The sequence below is a fragment of the Mesoplodon densirostris genome, chromosome 7, assembly GCF_025265405.1.
Source record: "Mesoplodon densirostris isolate mMesDen1 chromosome 7, mMesDen1 primary haplotype, whole genome shotgun sequence".
NCBI classification, from domain to species: domain Eukaryota; kingdom Metazoa; phylum Chordata; class Mammalia; order Artiodactyla; family Ziphiidae; genus Mesoplodon; species Mesoplodon densirostris.
The window spans coordinates 101,304,781-101,329,567 of NC_082667.1; the positions used below are offsets into that span (position 1 = coordinate 101,304,781).

At 39.3% G+C, this 24,787-nt stretch overlaps 1 protein-coding gene across 1 annotated transcript; it reads left to right on the forward strand.

Moving 5' to 3' along the window:
- Nucleotides 1-283: 283 nt before the first annotated feature.
- Nucleotides 284-22,966, forward strand: RAB39A (RAB39A, member RAS oncogene family). Its single transcript, XM_060104740.1, has 2 exons — nt 284-604; nt 22,060-22,966. The coding sequence occupies exons 1-2, from the start codon at nt 378-380 to the stop codon at nt 22,484-22,486; spliced, it is 654 nt and encodes a 217-aa protein (XP_059960723.1). The 5' UTR covers nt 284-377; the 3' UTR covers nt 22,487-22,966.
- Nucleotides 22,967-24,787: the final 1,821 nt, after the last annotated feature.

Genomic DNA, 24,787 nt, shown 5'->3' on the forward strand with positions numbered 1-24,787 from the left:
TTGCTTCACTTTCACTGGTTGCTGCTGCTGTCACATCCTTTCACCACACCCACTTTCCCGTCGGCGCCCAGTGAGCTTTGGGGGAAAGTGATTTACAAAGGTCGGGGGCGGGAGTCCGCGAGCAACTAGACTATTTCCCCCCACCCTTCACGACGGCCCCTGCTCCGCCCACTGGCCCGAGGGCCCGCCCCTGGCCCTGCCGGGCCCCGCCTGTCCCTCCAGAGAGGGCGGGGACCAGGCGGCGGCCGAAGCCGCAGGAATATGCTGGAAGCCGGCAAGCGGGAGCCCGGGAGGTGCTGAAGGGACAGTTCCCGCCGCCTTACTTGCCCCGCAGCGGGTGGGTGGGGCGGCCCTAGAGCCAGCTGGGCACGTGAGCGATGGAGACCATCTGGATCTACCAGTTCCGCCTCATCGTGATCGGGGACTCCACAGTGGGCAAGTCGTGCCTCTTGCACCGCTTCACTCAGGGCCGCTTTCCCGGCCTGCGCTCCCCAGCCTGCGACCCCACCGTCGGCGTGGACTTCTTCTCCCGCCTGCTGGAGATCGAACCGGGCAAGAGGATCAAGCTGCAGCTCTGGGACACGGCGGGACAGGAGCGGTTCAGGTAGGGCCGCCGGCGCCGGGACCCCAGTGGCCGCGCCGCCCCCTCCATCCGCCTGGGGCACCTTCCCCAAGCGTCGGCCGCACAGGCCAGTGTCGGGAGAAGCTCCGGCCCTTCCCTCTCGAAAGTGCAAACACTCCATTCTCGCTTCCCCTTTGCCCCTCCTCTTCCAGGGACGACTTCCTCCTCCGCAGTTTCTCACTTCTTTCTTTGGCTCCTATTTCCTGCGCCCCCTTTCCGTCTTTCCTTTCCCGCCTGAGCCCCGGTCACCCTCACCAGCGCCCTCTTCCCCAGCTCTCTACCCCTGCTAGTATTTTTATCCCCAACTCTTCGGCTCCCCTGCTGCCTTCTCCCCAAACTCAGTGTCCCTCGCTGTACACACCCTGACCTGGCCACCCTCCTCCAAGCTCCCGTTTTCCTCCCCTGACGGAGCGGCTTCCCATCTACGCGGCCCAGGAAAACTGCATAGAAGCGTTCCCAGATTCGTGATTGATCCATTTAGCTTCACAGCAAGCAGTGCTCCAACACAGATTACTGCATGAGCTCATTGGGCATCGTTCAGAGGGAGATGATGAATGCGGTAATGGTCTGAACACCTCACAGCACCGAATGTGGTCATCAGAAATACTGGGCCAGGACCCGTGGGATGTGTCTTGTACAGCAACTAGATGTAACATCAGGGACACAGGCACAGCAGAGGAGTTTTTTGTTGTTTTTAAGGGTTGAGTTGTCTTTAGAAGTTTGTCATCATTGGTGCTTTGGTGAAGAAAAGAGAGATGTACATACTGAGATTTGTTAGGAACTTTTCCTTTATTTTATTTATAATAGGTACTTAACGTTCCAGAGTGATAATAGATCAGAAAATACTTTTCTGCATAGAGGAGGGATCCAAAACTAAACGTAAATTGTATGCATTTCCTAGATATTTAAGATTTAACCAGATATGAAGCACATTTAAAATTTCTAGGATTCAAGGAATTTTTTAGAGGAAAGTAGGGACCTGATATATTGTAGTGTTTGGGGCTTTTTTAAGGTTGCATTATCAACTGGAACTCATTAAAGCAAGCATTCTGTAGTCTTCAGCAAGTACTCTGTTTGTGAAATAGAGTACTTATTGACCGGATTTCCCAAACATGGCTTGCCCTCACCCCAGCCAGCATCTATTCGGAATGAGATGACTCTACTTCTGTGAGAATGTTCCAACACTTTAAAGTTTTGGCTTCCATTCCCAGCTATGACACTGATTCATAGAGATAAGTGAACTGCTTAGCTTGCTTATACCATAGTTTTACAATGTGTAAAGTGGAAAGATAGTAAGGCCTGCCCTTTAGAGAAGTGTTAAAGGTTATTGATTTGAATTGTACAATACCCAGAATTCCATGAAGAAAAATTTTTTTAAGAAGCCTCCTTTAAAATAATTTTTCAAACTCTGATTCCTCATCTGTAAAATGGAGTCATTATGATCTCTAAGACTCATTGCAGTTTTACCATTATAAGGTAGACTGCAAATTCATTCACTTGTGATCTCAATCAGAGATGAACTTTAAGATATCTCATGGTCAGAAAAAAGCATTTACTAATAGCTCTTGCTCTACCCTCTAAAGTGAAAATAATAAAAACGTGTTCTTTATACCTCTAGCAACTACTGATAATTGCAGCTACAAGAAACATAGATAGGGCTTCCCTGGTGGCGCAGTGGTTGAGAGGCCACCTGCCGATGCAGGGGACACGGGTTCGTGCCCTGGTCCGGGAAGATCCCACATGCCCCGGAGCGGCTGGGCCCCTGGGCCATGGCCGCTGAGCCTGCGCGTCCGGAGCCTGTGCTCCGCAACCGGAGAAGCCACAGAAGTGAGAGGCCCGCGTACCGCAAGAAAAAAAAAAAAAAAGAAACATAGGTAGTAAAATCTTCTTGTGTCTAAAATTCTTTCCTTAAAAACTTATTGACAAGAAAGTAAGGGATGATTAATTTGTTAGATTTTAAAGACCTTTTCTGTTAAATACATCTTTTTTTACTGCCTTTAAGAAGCATGTAAATTGATTTTATATACACTATTAAAACAAGACAGTAACTCTCTCATAATAATGCAAGGACATTTAGGGAATGTTTACTGACAATGAGTCATACTTTATTTTGCTTGGCTCTTTACCAAAGATGTATTCCTAAATACATACATATTTCAGTAGCTGCCTCCAAATACTTGCTTTTCTCTCATTTAGCAGAATGTTTCTCCATAAAATTGCATTTAAAACAATTAATGTTAAATCATTCTGTACCTTCCTCTAAGAAAATACAGATACTTATTTTGAGTAAGCACATTTGTTTCATAGAAAGGTACTAAATAGTTCATGAATATATAATTCTGTCATTAGTTATAATTATACCATTAGGAATTTGAGGAAAACATTCTATTTGGAGGTTTATTGGTGATTAGATATAAACTAACAAAAAGAAACCTACTTTAGACAGTTCAGGGTATAGCTTAAAAGCATAAACAAATATGTTACAGAACAACAAAATAGTGAGCTGATGATTATGACCATAAGTAGCCTTAGTTATCTTTTTTTTTACCCAGCTTTATTGAGGTATAATTGACAAATAAAGCCTTAGCTTTTGAAGTTCAGATAATACATGCTAGTAGTAAATAACTACTTACAAAAAATAAAAAGGAACAAAATCAAAGTGAAGAAGGTTTAGAAAAATGATGAATATGTGAGCATCTGTAAATTGCAACTTAACACTCAATTGTTAAGTTTTTATTATTAACACTATGTTTTAGTCAGGATAAATGTTAAATTGCTGTATTAAGGATACTTAAAATTACAGTGCCTTCATTAACAATAGTTTATTTCTCTCTTGTGTAACAGTCGCAAGGTAAGTAGTCCAAGCTGTTGGAGTGGCCTGCTCCAGGCCATCATTCAAGTACCTTCTCTCTTAGTTTTCTGCCATCCCTAGGACATTATCTTCTTCTGTGTGAACAAAGCTGGGTTGCAGGCACACTGTGTGCCAGTTCCAGGGGAGGGGAAAGTAGAGATCTAAATCCAGTAATGTTTCTTCTAAGCAAGTGAGGCCAACATGGTGCAGATCACTTCAGCTCTCAGTTCAGTGAAGAGAAATTAGTTACAAGGCCACACTTACATGGGGCTACCATGTGCCTAGGAAAAAGGGAAGATGGATTTGGCACTGTGGGCATTGGGGGGAAACTAGCAGTCACCACTTTTAGTTTTTAATCATCATAGTGGAAGAAGTTTAGCAGGAAAGGAAACAAGAATATTGCTTAACAGCATTAATAAGGATAAGTAAGTGTAAATAAAGCTAGAAGTATAGAGAGCAAATGTAAGAATATAAATTTTGAATTTTTCCCATGAAAAGCACTTAAAGCAATATGAAGATAAAATGAGATAAAGAAAAGCAACATTAGCTGTAGGGATAGAAAACCTGAAGCTTCAAGCCAGATTTGGCCTTTTATTTCGTGTTGTCTGGCCTTGGGGGTATTACAGTTACAGCCACTGGTTGTAAAGTTCAGAGAATAATGTCCTCCTAGTGTAGTGCTTCTTAAAGCATGTTCTGCGAACCTTCTGATTCTTTCTAAAGGATGGGTTCTGTAATCAAATAAGCTTGGAAATCCCTATATTCCATTTCTCTCTTAGAAATTCATATCAAAGACTCCAAGAAGTATTGAGCAAAGAAACCTGTTTAACTTTGATTAAACTAGCATTTCCACCATTTATTTGAGGGGCTATTCTTAAAACATGAAAATCTTTGATAACTAGTGTTCTTAGTAGTATAATTTGGGGAAAGCTTCCTTGATGAGTTGCTTTAGTCACATTCTTTGAGCAGAACCAACTAAACTTTTGATGTTTGGAGCAATGGAAAACGTGCAGACATTAGTTAACCAGCTAATGGGCTGGTTACAGCTAAAGGACTGTAAGCAGTAATTCCTATAAAAGGGACAGCCTCCCCTGCCCCCCTAAAAATCTGAAGGTGACCTGTAACTAATACCACTTAACGTCCTGGGCCTCTCCCTAACTCTCTGCGTGCCTCTTAATCTCTTTTCCCCTAGCTCCTCTTCTACTGTGTATCTTTCTCTTCCTTATGTGTCTTACCCTTCCTTAAACTTCTTTTTATTTTTCCTTTATCCGTTTCATCTATCAGTCCCTACTCATAGTTTCCTCCCAACTTCTGTCTTTTCCTCTCCTTCCTTTTTATGTTAATGTGTCTTTTATGCTCTCATTTCTTTTTAACTTATTCTCCTTATTTACCCTCTGCCTCCCTTTTGTCTCTGTTTTCTTCTCTTCCCCTTCAAAACATTCATATGAAGTAAATGTTTAAAAGTGGTTTAATTTATGTTCTCCGTTCATAATTTTAGAAGTAAGCAACATTTTATATTTCTCCTTAAGGTATCTTTTAAGATTCCTAAACTAAATAGGTTTTGTTTTTTGGGTTTTTTTAAAGCACCCTTTCTTGATCCCCACTCTCCTTACTGTGGTTCATGATCTTTAATAGAAAAAGATTTTCTGATAGTGGATTGGTGGGTTCATATTGCATAGGTAACAGAGCAGAGACTGTCCACAATTAAGTCCCATAATCATTGCAGTCTACTGTAGTTCCAAGTTATTAGAAACAATAGAAAGCTAGACTGTATTTGTATTGAGTAATCTGATAATATACTGTCTTGGTTAAAATTATTTGTGTTGTAACAGAAATATAACCAAATTAGTTTGGATATAAGGGATAAATTATAAATAATACAGGTCTTATGAGAGACAAAAATCTCACTGAACATACAAGTGTCTGAAAATATGGAAGCTCTAATAACAAGAGTTTGTGGATTTTCTCTCTAGTCTATTTCCATTATCCAATGCTGTCAGCTCCCAACTGTCTCAGTCTCTGAGCCTCTTATTCAAATTCTTGAAAGAAAGAATCTCATTGGCTATTTGATTGGCCAGTGAATCAGCTCCCCCAGGGTCCAGTTATTAAGATAATATATACATAAAACACAAAGGGATTATAATACAAACATCCCAGGTATGCATTATGGGTCATCCAATGCAAATGAATCCGTAAGGGTCTACTTTTTGGGAAAGAGAAATTCACAGAAGAAGGAAGTGAGCAGTCACCCCAAAAAGTATCTACTTTATGGAGTTTCAGAGTAAAACTATATGTAAGAAGGAGCCAGCATCATTTCTAACAAGTGTAGCAGAATGTGGAAAGATGACCTGTGTAGCCAAATGTATTTTTATATGATAAAAGTTATTTTCACTGTCCACTCAGAGCATTCAGACCATTTTGAGTGATTGTATAGTCAGCACAGTTAAGAAGCAGCCAGTAATTTCAAAAACCTGTGATTATTTTTCTTAATGTCTTTTTTCTTCAATGAATCAATTGATTTCGCATGTATAGCCAGAGCCTCAATGACATATTGCTATATGAAAGTGATTATACATTCTGACTATTTAGTAACTAAATATTGTAAATATAGTAGACTAAATATTGTACTCCAATATTTGAAGGCCCTAGGCCAGCAGCAGGCAAAATTGTAAAGTAGGTAAAACTCATTCTTGGGGACTTTGGGGCTTTCCTACTTTTCTTTCCTTCTGTTTTTGGATAGTAGGACCTTGACCTATCCTTCACTTCTATTTTCCCTCACATCTCAGTTGAAAAGCCATCCCTTACTACTCCATCTTAGCTTCAGAGAGAGAAGTAGCTAGATGACCAAGAGACACAAAATTATTAAAACTTAATAAGGGTTCTGACAGGAGTATTTCTATTCTAAAAGAGGATGACCACCTAAGAGGTAACACCTCATCTTGAAGTAACATCTCCCTGTTGGCAGAGTTATGGATCTATGGCTGATGGGTGTTGGAGTTTCCTCTCATCATGCTGCATTGATGACCACCTATTCTGACACATTGGCTCCACATTTAGCTTTCAAAACAAGGGCTAGAAAAAAAAATTAGAGATAATGTTGCTAGTACATGAATCACTCAGTAAAGTTTTCACATGAAGAAAAGTGCTTTGCTCAGTCTGAGAGAAAGAGAGAGAGAAGAAATTTCTAGTTATTGTCAGTCAGTTTGGTTAGCATACAAAGATTTCTTAACAACTTAGCCTCCACAGCCATGTTAAAGTTTAAAGAGCAACTTCTTGGAATGATCTGAGAATGTTTATCTTGGTGTTTTAAGAGCCAGTTATTCTTATCCTAGCTGAGTTAGAAGGGAATCTGCATTCTTTCAGTCTGCTCTGTCAAGCAGTGAAAAAGAAAGGTGGGGCTTCCCTGGTGGCGCAGTGGTTGACAGTCCACCTGCCGATGCAGCGGACACGGGTTCGTGCCCTGGTCCAGGAAGATCCCACATGCCGCGGAGCAGCTGGGCCCGTGAGCCATGGCCGCTGAGCCTGCGTGTCCGGAGCCTGTGCTCCGCAACGGGAGAGGCCACAACAGTGAGAGGCCCGCATAGAGCAAAAAAAAAAAGGTGAACTACTCAACTAATACTGAGGTATACACACACACACACACACACACACACACACACACACACACACCAGAGAACATCAGATTTTACTTTATTAAGATATTTTCATTCTTTCTAAAGTGAAATACCTACAAAGCCTGTGCTTTATGATACTAATATATCTGCCCCCAAATGTCAGTAACTTTTAATCAATTCTGACAATATATAATTCAGGGAAGTTCATTTAAAAATTATTACACCACACAATCTACCTAGCTTATCAAGAAACAAATATTATTAAAACCCATTGTTTTCTGAAAAGAATCACTTTGTGTAATGAAGTACTGTTCTGACCTGTAGGAGTTCCAGAACAGAGGTCCAATATGTTTTAAATTTAAAAGTATATTTTTAGTTTAAGCTGTGAAAGAGTTTCAAAATACAGATAGTAGTTCTGTATACAAGCATGACTGAGTAAATGTCGATGGCTAGCTGGCATATTATTTTATTTTGGTTTAAAATCTTAGTGTTCTTTTAAACATTCTTAAAAAGTACTGAAGTTTTTTTCTATTTCCTTCCTATGGTGATAATTCATTTTTCATTTAGGAACAATATGCTAAATAAAATTATTTTATTACTGGCAGTAAGTCCTTCAGACCATCCACTGATATCAATAGCTAGGATATAAAGAAACCATCAAAAATATCTCAATGCCAAAAAAATGTTGAGGTAAGGGAACAGAGACTTCTCTCGTAGGTTTATTTCTACTTCACTGGTATAGTGAGTGCATCAGAGTCACCTGAGAAAGGTCTTTATCAAACCATGCCCCAAAATTCATCCGTGACTTTTCTTGGCAAAATGTTATCCTTCTCTGTGCCTATTCTTTCCTCTGCTTTTTGTATAATTGGTCAAAATCTCTGCTTAAATTATCTTCCTGTACTAGGAATGTTAAAAGTGGTTTTTCTTCTGATTCTTTAGCCTTTCCAAATGTATTTCCATCTCGTAGGACTTAGTGTGATATGGCTTCAAATGGATAAGGCTGAAGGACAGCCTTAATCACAGACTCCTGCCTCAGAAATACAAAAGAATAGTGTGTGGCCCAAACTGAACCCTCTTCTCTAAGAAGAGATCAAGAGAGAATACTGCAAATGGGAGTTAGATACTAAGAACTTCCTGGCTATAAGAGAAGGCATTATGAAGAAAGATTATAGATTCTCAAATTCTAGGCATTGCCCATCATTTTTCTTCAAAGTAGCATTTTTCGGGCTTCCCGGGTGGTGCAGTGGTTGAGAGTCCGCCTGCCGAGGCAGGGGACGTGGGTTCGTGCCCCGGTCCGGAAAGATCCCACATGCCGTGGAGCGGCTGGGCCCGTGAGCCATGGCCGCTGAGCCTACGCGTCCAGAGCCTGCGCTCCGCAACAGGAGAGGCCACAACAGCGAGAGGCCCGCGTACCGGGAAAAAAAAAAAAAAAAAAGTAGCATTTTTCAAACTAACAGGTGTAATTTGAGTAAAAGTTTCCTTGATCAAATAGTTTTGGAAGTACTGGGTTGTTGCCAGATTTCTCAGAGCTTTTAATATACTAATATCCTAATATACTTTGTAAACGCCCAAGACAGATATGGTATTTCCCAACCCAGAGTCCTTTTACATGGAGTGTTTTAGGAACCTAGATGGGAAGATTAGAGCACTTTAGGAGCGAATACTTCAAAGAAAAATTGTAGGCAATTCCTTAAATTTTAGGAGTATATTTGAGAACCTCTCATGGTTTCTTCTCTCATATGATTCTCTGTCTCTTTTGCTGGTGCTTCTGAATGACTCCGTCAGGTCTCCCTTTTAAAACACTTGGTTGCTATATTTTAGGGCAAGATCTAATCAGATCAATAGACTCTAGAGAATCCCTTGGTTTTTGTCCCCTCATTCAAAATTAAAAGGTTTCTCCTCTTGCCTGACTTCTAGGCACTTGTCACAGTTTTACACAGATCATGCAATATCATTAGTACTTGTTTTAAGGGCTACAGAAAGGCTATGGGATTAGGAAATCAAAAGTTAATGAAACAAATATGAGGTGAAATTTAAGACATATATGATAGGACAGATGGACAGACTCTAAAAAGAGAATTAAAAGTGGAAGAGAAGGTATAACTAATTGTATAGGAGAGGACTATTGGAGGCGAGGAAGATTAGTGAAAGATGAATTGAAAACAGAATCCAAGAAAGCGAGCGGGGAGAAGACACATGAAAAAAGCTACAGAGATCAACATTCTGGCCATTTTGGTACAACCATAGGACTGGGAAGAAACAGACGGATGGATCTGGTACAACAGTCTCTTTTTTTAAAAAAATATTTATTTATTTATTTATTTATTTATTTACTTTGTCTGCACTGGGTCTTAGTTGCGGCACACAGGATCTTCGTTGCAGCATGTGGGCTTCTTAGTTTCGGCATGTGGACTCCTAGTTGCGGCCTGTGAACTTCTTAGTTGCAGTGTGCGGGCTTCTTAGTTGTGGCATGCAGAATTCTTAGTTGCGGCATGCAGAATTCTTAGTTGCGGCATGTGGACTTCTTAGTTGCAGCACGCAAATTCTTAGTTGCGGCATGCATGCAGGATCTAGTTCCCCAACCAGAGATTGAACCCCAGCCCCCTGCATTGGGAGCATGGAGTCTTTTTTTTTAAATAAATTTATTTATTTGTTTTATATTTTATTTTTGGCTGTGTTGGGTCTTCATTGCTGCATGCAAGCTTTCTCTAGTTGCGGTGACGGGGGCTATTTTTTGTTGTGGTGTGCAGGCTTCTTATTGCGGTGGCTTCTCTTGTTGCAGAGCACGGGCTCTAGGCATGAGGGCTTCAGTAGTTGTGGCACGCAGGCTCAGTAGTTGCGGCTTGTGCGCTCTAGAGGGCAGGCTGTATAGTTGTGGCGCACAGGCTTAGTTACTCCACAGCATGTGGGATCTTCCCAGACCAGGGCTTGAACTCGTATCCCCTGCATTGGCAGGCAGATTCTTAACCACTGTGCCGCCAGGGAAGTCCAGGAGCTTGCAGTCTTACCCACTGGACCACCAGGGAAGTCCCAACAGTCTCATTTATAAAATGATAGCATTAATGTCCAGAGAGTCTTTGACTGGCCCCAGGCCTTATCATTTGTTAGTGGTTTGCATAAGAGCCTAATTCTCTTAACTCCTCTGTTCAGTGCTCTTTCTGCTGCATCAGGCCTCCTGGCATGGTTGAAAAGAGTTTTATTGGCACATTGTGTAGTTTCTATCCTGAAAAATATTCTGTTTGCATACAACCCCACCCCCACTCCCATCCCTGTAGATCCAAGTTAATTACTGTGTCTGCTCAAACCATTATTTTTCGGCTATATTCAGAAACAAAAGGAGAAATAGCTTTACACAATAGAAGCGGTACTGATAACTGACAGCAGACACTTGTGGCTGCAATGACAATCAGTTCTCCCCTCCATGCAGTACTCAGTGACTGCACTGCTACACTTAGTAACAGGAATGAACCCAGCCCGTTGCAGTGGAGGAATTTATATGAAGTCTGTTGCCTTGTTAGACAAGGAGAGATGTTGGGTATTAGGCAAAGCTACAAGCAAATACTGCCTATGATGTTGTAAAGTTTCAAAAGTACTGTGAGGTAGTTTTCCATTTTTTTTCTAGAGAAACTGAAATCAATCAGGATTATGATTTACGTGTGGAAATCTATGCATTTATTTAGATTAACTGTATACCAGGCACTAGATGCAAAAATAGATATAAAAATAAATAAGATATAGTCTCACATTCAAGGTCCATGCTGTCTCTATGCTGGGTAGAGTACAGACTATATTGCTATAACAGAGACTGACCAAATATATTACCTTAAATAATACAGAACTTTGTTTCTCTCTCCCCACGTTAATAGTCCAGAGTGAGCAGTTCTGGACTATCCAAGTGGCTGTGCCTCAACATCAGTTTCCAGGGTTTTCCAGTCATTGCCATTTCCTAACAAGCAAGAAGGAGAAAGAGGAAGCCTAGGGCAAATGGCATCTTCAAGCAGATGAACCTCAGACTGCACACATAACTTATCATGTCCCATCGATCCAAACTTAGTGATATGCCAAAACTAACTGTAAGAAAGCTGGGGAATATAGTTTCTATATGAGTTGCTATGTACAAGCTAAAATTCATGGAGTTCTATTACTAAAGGAAGACAGGGAGAATAGACACTGGGGGACAATTAGAGATCTTTCTAACAGACTCACAGCAAAAAAAGATAATAAATAATTGGAATAAAGGCTAGTAAGTACTAACATAAGTTCTGGTGGCAGAACAAAGGGAGGAATTGTCATCTGTGTGTAGGGTTAGGGCTAGTTTCAGAGGATGTATCGGAAAGAACGTGGTCCTTGATGCTGGGACATGAAGGATATGTCAGTAGTAAGAGAAATAACAATAGGAAATAATAACAATTTAAAAAGAAGTGGCTTCCAGTAATGATAGCAGATTGAACACCTATGCCTATTTTAGCTTTTTTTCCTGAAACCTCACTAAATTGACAATAGGTTTTTTGTTTTTTTTTTGTTTTTTTTTTTGTTTTTTTTTTGCGGTATGCGGGCCTCTCACAGTTGTGGCCTCTCCCGTTGCGGAGCACAGGCTCCGGACGCGCAGGCTCAGCGGCCATGGCTCATGGGCCCAGCCGCTCCGCGGCATGTGGGATCCTCCCAGACCGGGGCACGAACCCGTGTCCCCCGTGTCGGCAGGTGGACTCTCAACCACTGCGCCACCAGGGAAGCCCTTTTTTTTTTTTTTTTTTTTTTAAATTTTATTTATTTATTTTGGCTGCACTGGGTCTTATTTGCGGCACACAGGACCTTTGTTGTGGCATGCGGGCTTCTTAGTTGCGGCATGCATGTGGGATCTAGTTCCCTGACCAGGGATCGAACCCAGGCCTCCTGCATTGGGAGTGCAGAGTCTTACCCACTGGACCACCAGGGAAGTCCCAATAGTTTTGTTTTTTAACCATAAATCCTAGCAAGGAGAATAGGTAAGGAGACAATAGCAAAAAAATTTTGGAAGTAAGAAAGCAGATGGAGGAATGGTAAATGAATTAGCAGATTAAAGAAAATTGGCTTCTAAGCTAGGGGTGGAAAAAGCTAAAGACCAAACCAGTATATATCATTGAATCCCCTAAAGATTCAGGAAATGGTGACACCAGATACTTCTGAAGTGGGAATGCTAAAATAAGGATCATTGATTGTCAGTCTGTTTAAGAAAGACTGGATCCTCACATCCCCTCCACCATTCCACACACCAGGTGACTTCCTCTCCCCCCACATTAGCAAAAAACTAGAAATTTATTCTTTGAAAAGAGTTAAACATAGAGTCTCTTACTGGAAGCATCAGGCATAATTGAGGTTGGGGTCCCTTATTAAAAGTAAGGGCTTTAAGTGAATGTGTGCATGTTGTATGCTAAGACTGTCTAGCCCTCTTCCCCATCTTAGCTCCCAGAATGCTAGTAATCAGACCTTCACCCTTCAAACAGGGCATTGGTGAAATCATTTCTGATGAATCTGACCAGGCCAAGAAGAAAGACTTAAGAGGCCAACATTAGAGTTTCCTCAACTAAATGATCCAGCCTGATCATCTTACGAGTGAGGCTTTTAGTCTCAATGAAAGATTACAAGAAATACTAGGAAATCTGTCACATGAAACCTAGAGACCAAAATAAACAGAAACCAAAAGCAACCAGAAAAACAAAGTTAATAAGGGAGAAGGGAATGTTTAAAAAAACAACCCCCCCAAAAAAACTCTGTCCTTAACCTTCTCAGATGGATAGTGGGAAAGTATTTAAATCATAAAAGAAGAGCAAGATACTAGTTTTTCAAAAGACTATTCTGAGAACAAAAGAGCTTTTGGGAACACAATAGAAAAAAATAAAACAATATAAAGTTGGGGAAATCTCTCAAAAAGTAGGACAAAAAGACAAAGACTTAGAAAATAGGAAATATATATATTTTTTTAAATTAGAGGACTAGTCCAAAAGGTTCAATAAAAAAGTAACAGGCATTCCAGAAAAATGGAACAGAAAAAACAGAGGGGAGAAATCATCAGTGAAGCAATTCAAAAAAAATTTCCTAGATGTAGGGAGGGACCTGAGTTTTCAGATTGGAAGGGTCTAGCACAACAGATGAAAGTAGACACATTCTAAGGGACATCATCGTGGAATTCTAAACACTGGGGCCACAGAGAAGTTCCTACAAACTTCTGGGGTGGGGTGGGGGAGAGACATGGATAAAAGGTCACATAAAAAAGATCAGGAATCAGATTGACTTCAGCCTTCCTGAAAACAACAGTTGAAGCTAGAAGGCAATGGAGAGACTTCAAAATTCTGAAAGAATTTTGTATCTGACTAAACTCATTCAACTGTGAAAGCAGAATAAAAACATGCAAGACTTCAAAATATTACCTCATGCATCTTTTTTTTCCCCTCATGAACCTTTTTTAGGAAGCTACTTGAGGATGTGCTCTATATACACACACACAGACACAGACAAACACATAACGTGCATAAAAGAATAAACCAAGAATGAAGACATGGGCTCTGAGGAACAGGAGATTTACCCCTGAAGAAAAGCAAAGGAAATGCCCAAGAAAATGGTGAAGGGAGATCATAGGATGCTATCTCTGCCACAGATACCAAGGACAACCAGGCCCGATTGGAGCAGGGCAGAAGATTATAAGAGAGACCTCCTCAGGAAGATGAAATTGACAGAAAAGCTAACAGGAATGAACTTTTTAAAAAATGGCAACTGGCAGAGTTTTGGGTTAGGTTATTGAAGACTACTTGGAAAATTTAGCAAAAAGAAAAAGAAAGGAAGAAAAAGATGTGGTAGAGAGTGCTCACTCATATCTGATGCTTCTTTTCTTCTGGACACACAGGAGGAATATATTTCCCTTCCCTCTTGCACTTAGAGTCATTTGACTAATTCTAACCAGTGAATGTGAGCAGAACTCACATGTGGTAGTTTTAAAATACAGCCCAGATTTTTTAACGTTCTTCCTATCAAGAGGTGGGTTGTTTCTTACTATAGCATAGCCTGGCCTATCTTGATTAATATGCAAGATAATTATTAACTCTAAGGAAAAGCAATCAGTTTATTCCAGGGCTCAGCATTGAAAAGTATACATGGTCAGAATAACACAAATGCCAAGAAATGATCTTCCTAAAATTATGATATAACAGTACAGCTTTGGCAAGTTTGGGGAATGGGAAAAATAAGAATGTGTGGTAAGTGCACAGGTAACTTTGATGAAAACACAAACTTAGAAAAAAAATGAAAAAGAAGAACAGTCTCTTCAAATGACTTGAAAATAAAAGCTGCATAATTTCATATATAGAATGAAATGAGAAAAGGATAAACACCAGTATAAATTATAAATGTAGAGAGATATACAAATCACATGAAATGAAGCAATATTGAGAAAGTTGTATGGAAACAGAAGTCACAAAAATGGTAGGAGGATTATAACCCAAGAAAAAATGTTCTTTAATTATGTTAAATCACATAATGTATTATGTTGTATAGAAAATAAAATAATCATGAGAAGCTGGTCATCATCTCATTTTTGTTCTGCAAAAGGATGCCAGAAAGTGCCAGAAAGTGTCAGAATAAGTGCTAAAATCTTTTATACACTTTCTGGTACCATACCAAATAGAAAATAAGCATCCTTCATGATCACCTTACAGACAAATAGTGAAGCTAGAAACATTTCTCATTAATTTCTAAATTATTTGGATTTTCACATTAACTTGTTCTGCCTTCCAGAATCCACTACAAAATACAATTTGAATTACTACCAATTTAAATATAGTAGTTCTTTAGAAAAAGTGGATGATTTCACCTTTATGTTTATAGTGTGAACTGTTATTCAACCCACTTCTCTTTTTGTTATTTAGCCCATTTCATGAATCCCTACTATAAATATCAAAAGGAGATAAGCTTTTTTGGATTTCCCTCTGTTATTCTCCCATTTGCTTAGCATTTGCATGCTGCCTGGGTACAGTCTTACAGAGTCTGAACTTATTAATTCAGTTGTTTATTTATTTACAACTCTCAGTAGGCCTCATGCATGCCCAATTCTGTTTTAGACACTAGGGATACAGCGTTCCAAAAAAAGTGACAAAAATTCTTGCTCTCGTGGAGCTTCTAATGGGGGGAGATGGGCTATAACAAAATAAGTTGGAAAAATTATATAGGACGTTAGAATGTGTTAATTACTATAGAGGAAAATAGAGGATAAAAGGTGAATAGAGCATGCTGGGGGTGATAAGAAGGCCTCACTATCATAAAATGATGATCTGTGGTAAAAGAAAAATAAAAGATGGTCACAGGGGAATTGATTCACGTATTCAAAGACAGAATATGGCCATTAGGTCTTGTCAGTATTACATATAGCCTCCACAACCACAGACTTGATTTTTGATGGAAAGACCCTGGAATTATACATAGAGAAATTTAATGTTTGTATGTATCAAAAAAGATATTCTCAGTTATAGGCCCCAAGTTTCAGAAGGCAAAGGCAGGGACTGTTAGAGTCAGTAATAATACAAGGAGCGGGGAGACTTGTGTTTTAGTTTCTTGAAAGCAGTTCTAAGGGCCCGGATTACAAGGCAAGTGAAGCAAGTAAATAAAGAATCAACACAGTAACTATTCCCAGAAGGGCAGTAGGAATGTAATGTCATGGTGAAAAAAGGCACTCACAAGGCTAACACATTCATAGGCTGCTTGCTGCCAACAGCCTTTGTCATCAAAGTACTTCCATCTCCTAAATACCTATTTGGCAATTGGCAAAGCCACAAGAAGGGCATTTCCAGTGGACCATCTGGCTCATTTTACCCAGGTAAGTCAGCAAGTGCTCTATGTTTTATTGCTTTTTTAAGAGACCAGTGCACATCCTATAAAGTTCATAATAATAACATCTAAGATCTCATTCACATTTTTTGGTGGCATTGCCCATATATTAAGTAATTCTTTATAAATATAAGCCAATTCCAGTGCTCTCAATTTCACTTGTCTATATTATTATTTCAGGAAAAAGAATTAGAAAAATTAAACAGTTTAAAATGTTTACATAAACAAGGCAACCATTTTTCTTTTCTATTCTAAAGCGAATATACATGTAAGAATAAACTTTGAGATGAATGGATAAAGAAAATGTGTTATATACATACAGTTGAAAATTATTCAACCATAAAAAAAAGAAGGAAATCCTGTCATATGCTACAGCATGGATGAATCTTGGGGATGTTACGCTAAGTGAAATTGAGACAGGAGGGAAGTGCGCACACACTTTAAATGTCACAACCTTTAAAAGAATGACATTGACTATACAACATAAACTGGCTAGAACCAACCTAGGCCCAAGATGGCAGAAGATTTGACTTCCAGTAGACCTTGAGCCTCACTATATGCTCATTGTAATGCCTTAGCATGCTAAACAACACACCCACAGGTGCCATGACAGTTCCGAGGCTGACCATAAAAGGCCAAAAAGTGGGCAGTGGTCCAATTCCTGGAAATCCCTGCCGCTTCCCCAAAAGAGTTGGAATAATCCTCCCACTCGTTAGGCTATGCAATTACCCAACCCATAAAAACTAACCACTCCATATTTCAGGGCCTTGTGACTTTTGAGATGGCCCACACTCTGCCTATATAGTGTGTATCTCCCAGAATAAACTTGCTTTCACTTTACTATGGCTCGCTCTTGAATTCTTTCCTGCACAAAGCCAAGGACCCTTACTTGGCGGCCTGTCCCAGGGACTCACCTGAGACCTGGGACAGGACTGTCCTCTCGCTCCCCATTTTCCTGCAACAAAGTAAGCCAGTCACAGAGGGACAAATACTGCATGATTTCACTTATATGAGGTAACTACAGTAGTCAGACTCAAAGAAGCAGAAAGTAGAATGGTGGTTGCTTGGGGCTGGGGGGAGGGTAGGAAATGAGTTGCTGATCAATGGGAATGGGAGTATCAGTCATGCAGAATGAAAAAGTTCTAGAGATCTGTGGTACAACATTGTGCTTATAGTTAATAATACTGTATACTTAAAAATTGTTCAGAGGGTAAATCTCATCTGTTTTTTACCACAATTTTTTTAAATGAAGGAATTTTGGCTTCATAAAGCTATGTTGAAATTTATAAAATGTTTGCGACTTTGTTTTGTATCATTCTTTTCCTACAAAATATCTGAGCCTCTATCAGGTCTTTGGTTGCCAGCAACAAAACCAACTTGAGGACATTAATCAAAAACGAAAGTTACTGGAAGCATGTCTACGTGCCAGAGACTTGACAGGATAGCTGGAGGGACCAGGCTTGAAATGAACCAAAAGATCCCAGAAGTTCTGGGCAGCAAGGACCACAGGAGGCCAGTGTGGTCCCGATTGATACTGTTGCCCCTTTTTTGCCTGTTCACCCGCTGCCATAAGAAGTCCCAAATGGACAATTGGCAGTCTCGGCTACTAATTCAATAGAAGCATCACGAGGTTCTCTAGTGAAAGCATTTCTCCCTTGGATACTAAAACCTTTATATCAGCAGAGTTCAGAGTCACAGGAATTAGAAGCAACAAAAAATTTTAGTGACTCATTAAGTGTAATTGCAAGAGGTACCATCACCCCACTTTTACCCTTTGTTTCCCATACCACAGCATCTATTCATGGGGAAAAAAACACCACCTACTGTATTACTCACTAGCTTAGAACGTATACATCCTGAAGAATCATGCTAAAATCTTACAGGGTGTCAACTCCTGGACATGAGCATAACTAAATCTTTTTTTTTAATTGAAGTATAGTTGATTTACAATGTTCTGTTAGTTTCAGGAGTACAGCAAGGTGATTCAGTTTTATATATATGTATATATTCTTTTTCAGATTCTTTTCCATTAGAGGTTATTGTAATACATATTGAATATAGTTCCTTGTGATATACAGTAGGTCCTTGTTGCTTATATATTATATATGTGTGTGTGTGTGTGTGTGTGTATCTGTTAACATAACTGAATCTTAACCCATTCCACAGTTTTATAGGTGTATGCCTCTAGGTGATAGTGACATAAGATCAATGAATCCTATGGCATCAGCCCATTTTTTCCTCTGTTAACTGAAACCTTTGTTCTATAGCAAAGTGTGGGATACCATGACTTTGTATAACATATTCCATAAGTTCATGGATGGTGGTGCTAGCATGGCTTGAGTCCACGTTAAATGTCTATTACAGTGAGGACATATCAGTGTCTCCTCTGTAATGGTTTTCCCAGAGTAAGGTACCATATCCAAGGTGTCAGTAACTGCTGCAAAATTGGGTATTAAGCAGTAACAGTTGAGGCAAGAGAAAGTCTCTGCTCAGCCCAGTCCCAGACTCCTACCATGATTACTGTGAGTCCAAACTGGGATAAAAATACTGACTGATGACTATAGAACAGAACATTTTGTTTCACCAATTATTAGGAACTCTTTCAAAGAGGGGGCTTTTGGTGAGTATTCACATAGGATACAGTATTTGCATACTCAAGACCCACCCACACATGCCAAACCTCCTTGTTATCAGTCTTCTGATTTTGTTTTTTCCAACATGCCAAACCCTTAGCCTCTGCTCGTGAATTGGTGTAGATCCTTAACCTTCATCTCCCCATCTCTTCCTCTGGAAAAAGTACCACTAAAAGTTCCACAAATGGAAGAATTTCTCGTTTCCACTATTGAGTGGAGTAGACTGATGCCAGCGTATTATTTAGAGCCATCTGTAAGGCACACTTGAATTTTTTTTCCCCTTTAACTATAGGGAAATCCACATAAGGCCATAGGTTGAGAGGGTGCTGCTGAAGTAGACATGCTGGGTGTGTGAGCCTTGTTACTCTGGGTCCCCTCAGGTCCCACCCCTATTCCTGCCTATATATATGACTTCTGCTTGATGACAAAGTTCCCGCCTGGTGAATCAGAGAACATAGCTCTTGATGAGCACTCAGATTGCACAGTCACCTGATGTTCAGGTGTCTAGTCTCAAAGCCAGGTTTTAAGCCAAGAACCATCTCTCAAAAGTGTAATAGCTCATGACAAAGAGGACATGTCTGTATTCTAAAATGTCACATCTGTAATTGTCCAGTGGAACTTTTCCCAGGCTTTCTTTAAATCATTTATTCATTCAGTGAGACTTTCAAAGCCCAGAAGGAAATAGATATAAAATAACATGCAAAAGATGTTGTTGCTTATAAAGAATTGTTACTCATCATTCTTTACAACTCTTGGATTCTTTACAGGGAGGCCTATCTACCTTGTTCTTTTAGGGTCTGTTCCCTGCCTCCTTAAAATACCATCAAGAACTTCTGAAGACCTAAGTGTCTCGACCCAAGAGAGGAAGTTCCAGAGAAAGATAGATGTTCCCTCATCATCTCTGTAAGACCTGCCTTTCAAGTTCCATTTTTCAGTCTTGAAGGCCTGTCTCTTCCCCTAAATAACTGACAGCAGGTATGCCCAGTTGTTTTAGGGGAAACCCTGCCTTTTCGGACAACTAATTATGAATCTGAAGGCTAACCATATCAGAATTCTAAATCTAATATCCAGACACAAACTGGAGATCAAATTATTATACAGAAAAAGGCAGATGTCCTATTAAGACCTTTTATTCTGACTAATTATTAATAAGGGCTATTTTACAGAATATGTTACATATACTTCACTATAATTTTATTCTATAGAATGATTTGGAAACTGTGTTCCAAATATGTTTTCAAAGTTAAATACGAAGTGCTAGAAAATATGGTATTTCCTATATGCCTCTGCCTAATAGACAAGCATTTCAATGTTGAATTTTTAAACACAAAAGCATGTTGTTTTAAATTATACTAATGGTAAATTAATTGCAGGGGGTGGGTGGTAATGCTGAGTAAATGAAAGCTTTCAGTCTAATAACAGCCTTAATTAGGTTTCTCTTAAGACACTGCACATCTGTCTAAATTCACACATATACAGATGAGTAGCAAAACAATAACAAATTATCCCTCAAAATTAAAAAAAAAGCAACAACTTAAATGAACTGCATTATTTGTAGCCTGCCAGTGATAGTGGGAGATTTTTTTTCTTACTGTCAACAACTGTACGGTACAGTAGTCCTTGAGAGAGGTTTTTTTTTAAGTAGTCGCTTGAGAACCTCTCTACCATGAATTCTGAGGAGAAGGGGAAGCAGGAGATACGGAAAGGGGAGGTAAACTTTCTTCAACAAGTGGTACTTGTGGTATCAGGTCACTGAACTGAGCTGTGATTTCAGCAATAAGGATAAAGAAGGTATGTAAAAGTTGGAAAGTACCAAATAACACACTGGCCCTCCACAAAGATCTTTGGTGCCTCAGGCAAGTAACAGATGAACTTGCTTAAGGATGATCTCAATGCTTAAGATCACTGACAACTTGGGATAATTCCCTGGTGGTCCACTGGTTAGGACTCTGCGATTCCACTGCAGGGGGCCCCGGGTTTGATCCCTGGTCAGGGAACTAAGACCCCGCAAGCCACGCGGCACGACCAAAAAAAACAAGATCACTGACAACTTGGAAACTGAGACACATATGTGATTTCTGGCTAATACAACATTTAACACTTTCCCTCTCTGATAAGATTAATTAATCCAATATAGCAAATATTAAATTACATCCATCACTTGCCAGGAAGTTCTTAGATACATAGACAGAATATGTTTAACCCTCAAGGAGCTTTGAATTGAGTAGGAGACATACCAACAAACCCAATCAGCACATTATGAAAACTGATATAATCATAATGGCAGTAGGCCAAAGGTTCAATGGAATTATAAGAGAGAGAAGTGCCTAAGAGAGGTAGAGGGGGAGAAGACAGTGACAGGGAAGGCTTCTTATATGACAGGATTTTTGAATTGACTCAAAGAAGAAATAGGAGTTTGCTGGCAAAAAAAAAAAAAAAAAGTGTAGAAGACATTCTAGGTAGAGAAAACAACATATGTAAAGGCAAAAATATAAAACAGTATAGCCTTGGCCCCTTGCCTCATGATTCAGTCAGTAAACAAATGGCACACTTGAAAGGTTAACTGAAAAGAGTTTAATGAAGTGACTTTCCAGAAATGTGGGCAAGGTCAAGGGCACCAACAAAGGATGGTGATGCATTCAGTAATAGCAACAGTGGGAAGCCATTAACGACCTGGCCAGAAGGGGCAAGGAAAGGAAATGAGATTGCCAGAACCTGGTGAAAGCCATAGCCATGGGAGAAGGGCTACCCAACAGGAACCTGGATCAGAAGAGACTAGATCTGGGGCCTCCCTGGTGATGCAGTGGTTGCGAGTCTGCCTGCCGATGCAGGGGACACGGGTTCGTGCCCCGGTCCGGGAAGATCCCACATGCCATGGAGCGGGTAGGCCCGTGAGCCATGGTCGCTGAGCCTGCACTCTGCAACGGGAGAGGCCACAACAGTGAGAGGCCCGCGTACCGCAAAAAAAAAAAAAAAGAAGAGACTAGATCTGTAGAGGCAAACGATCATAAAAGTATGCACATCTCAGATTCATATCCCAGGTCTGAACAATTTCCTGTTTCTTGAATAGGTGTAGCCCAGGACTAAACCTGTAACTGACATTATAACAAGTTTGCCCTTGTTTCTTCTTCCTTAACTGACAGAAATAGAAGCCTGTTCATTTAAATGATAGGGAGAGATTCTTAAGATCTGGTCTGCTGTGCAACCTCTGCCCCACACCAAATCTTTTTGTATGCGTACTTTTAACCACAGTAATGTGATAATTATTCTATCAGATATTTAAAAATAAAAACAAGTAATCCTGAGTGTGAGATGACATGTAAGTGCTTATTTGTCTATTTAAAAATATCTACTTTAATGTCAGTGGATGAAACTGGCTTGCATATTAGTTTCATAGAATTTTTTTGTTCACTTTGACACTTCATATTTGACTTATAAACTGTAGTTAAATCACATTAATTACAACCTTTTTTTCTATTTATTTTTCAGATCAATAACTCGATCTTATTACCGCAACTCGGTTGGTGGATTTTTAGTATTTGACATTACTAACCGACGATCTTTTGAACATGTGAAAGATTGGCTAGAAGAAGCAAAAATGCATGTACAGCCATTTCAGATTGTATTTCTGCTAGTGGGACATAAATGTGATTTAGCTTCACAACGTCAAGTTACAAGGGAAGAAGCTGAAAGACTGTCAGCAGACTGTGGTATGAAGTATATAGAAACCTCAGCAAAAGATGCTACAAATGTTGAGGAATCCTTCACTATCTTGACAAGAGACATATATGAGCTTATTAAAAGGGGAGAAATTTGTATTCAGGATGGCTGGGAAGGGGTTAAAAGTGGTTTTGTTCCAAATACTGTGCATTCTTCTGAGGAAGCAGTAAAACCCAGGAAAGAGTGCTTCTGCTGACTTCATACATGCCAAAGAACTAAGAACAGATTGGGTGTCATTTCAGGATAAATACCAACATTAACAACAGAATGATGTAATGAAAGCATTTTAAAAAGTTATAAACCCATGCTAACACTATTTTGTAAGGTATTTGATTCAGAGCATTTCTGGAAACTGGAGTATCTACATAATTACCTCCATTCTCACTTTGTTAGCATATAACTGACCATAATATCCAAATATGTCAATATTACTCATTTTTCTTGACAGTTTGAAATGGATGTTTTGTGCATATATAATCTGATTGAAAAGATTTTACCAGGAATTACATTCTCTAATGTTAATTAATTAATATTAAATAGTAAAGTGGATTTAAAAGTGCACTGTTTACTTATAAAGTAAACAATCACAGAGTTATTAACTAGGCCTAAAATAACAATTCCTTGTTTAAGGTACCAGGTTTTTAACCATTCTCTGAAATATTTATTCTCCCTTAATTTTGCCTGAACATGAGAAGATAAGTTTTATATTAATTTTTGTTCTCTGATTTATTGCTCCTGAAAATTTTATGTTTTATAATGATATCTAAGGATCCAAGCAAAAGGTTTTATTGCAAATATTTGTAAAAATAAAAATGAAGGATCACTATCAGCAAATGTTTTGTTGTTATAGTATACTGTCCTTATTTAGACAAGAAAAACTTAAGCCATTTTGTCCAGATTTTCAAATGTTTTGGTATAAAGCTAGCATAGTATTCTTTTGTAATTAAAAAAAATTCTCTCTGTTTTATAGCTAGTCCCATCTCTATCATATTTGCCAAATATTGCTTATTTTACTGGTCTTTCTAAAGGACAACGTTTTGGTTTTATTTGTCAAGTTTACTGCCTTTCTCCTCTATTTTTGACTTTTCTCTTGATTAATTTTGTCCTTCCATTCTCTTGGATTTACCTTGTTCTTGTTCTATGTCTACTGTCCATTTCCGGTAGCTTCAAGAGCCATTTTCAACAACTCAACGAGCTCTGCTGGCTGTGTTATAGCCACTTCATCATATGCCGTTAAAACTTAATCTCATACACTGGGTGAAGACTCAGCAGTCTTATTTTGCTTTCAAAATTGTTCTATGGCCTTGGATCCTTCTTCTTCTCCTAAATTACCACTATCATCAGGGAAAATTCTACTGGGCTTCATGCTGCTTATAAGGCTTGCCTTTCCTGCAGTTTCATAATAAAAGAAAAAGCATTTCCACCCTTTTTTTTGATGTTGATTGAAAATTTAGCAACACTTCTTTGCACTGTATTCAAATCCTGAAATATAAGCAAGCCTTCATGCATATGGGCTCCCCGAAAGGTCATAATTTTAAACTATGTATGACCTTGAACAATGTCCTTTCCAAATACTCCATGCTCCCCCTTTCTTCCTAGGTGTTCAGACTTTTTCATTCCTACAACATCTTTTACACATGGTCAATTTGTGTCATAAGCTCTTCCTCCCTCCCACTTCTGAGTATATATCCAAAGGAAACATCATCAATATTTGAAGAGATATCTGTACTCCCATGTTCATTGTAGCATTATTCACAAGAGCCAAGGTATGGAAACAATCTAAGTGTCCATAGTAGATTATTGGATAAGGGAAATATGGTATATATATGCAATGGAATATTATTCAACCTTAAAAAAGAAAATCCTGTCATTTAAGACAACATGGATAAAACTGGAGGACACTATGCTAAGTGAAATAAGACAAAGACAAATAGTACATGATGTCACTTATATGTGGACTCTAAAAAAATAACGAAATAAATCAACTCTTCTTCCCTGGACATTTTCCTCAGCAGAAGCTAGCAGCCTCTACTATGAGTCTCATCTTTTTTTTATTGTTTGTACCAGATCACAACCCCAGGGAACCTATGTATTTACGGATGTATATCTAGATTACAGTGTACCGTTGTTCGTTTTCTTTGCAATTCATTCCTTCCACTTCTGGCATCAGAGCCTCATTTTTCCTTTGGAGAAGTCCTTGTGATTCAGGTAGGTGGTGTGTCTCCTCCCAAGGCTGTGTGACTTGGGCCTGGCTAGACACAGTGTTTTACATATACTCCATATGTCTTATGTACTTATTTCTCTGTTTTCCATGCTTTTCCCTCGAAATTTTAGTGTAGTTATTTTTTAATTGACATTTGTAATACTTTCTTTTGTTTGACTAAGGTACTGTTAAACTGATCTTCTGAGTGCTTAATTTCAGCTTTTTTAATTCTAGAACCTTTGGTTGCATTTCACAGATAATTTTTGCTTAAATTGTATATGTTGTCCTTTTTGA

Coding starts and splice junctions, on each gene's coding strand:
- RAB39A (XM_060104740.1), top strand. CDS start 378: ATGGAGACCATCTGGATCTACCAGTTCCGCCTCATCGTGATCGGGGAC. Junction 605..22,059: donor GCGGGACAGGAGCGGTTCAG/GTAGGGCCGCCG, acceptor TTTATTTTTCAG/ATCAATAACTCGATCTTATT.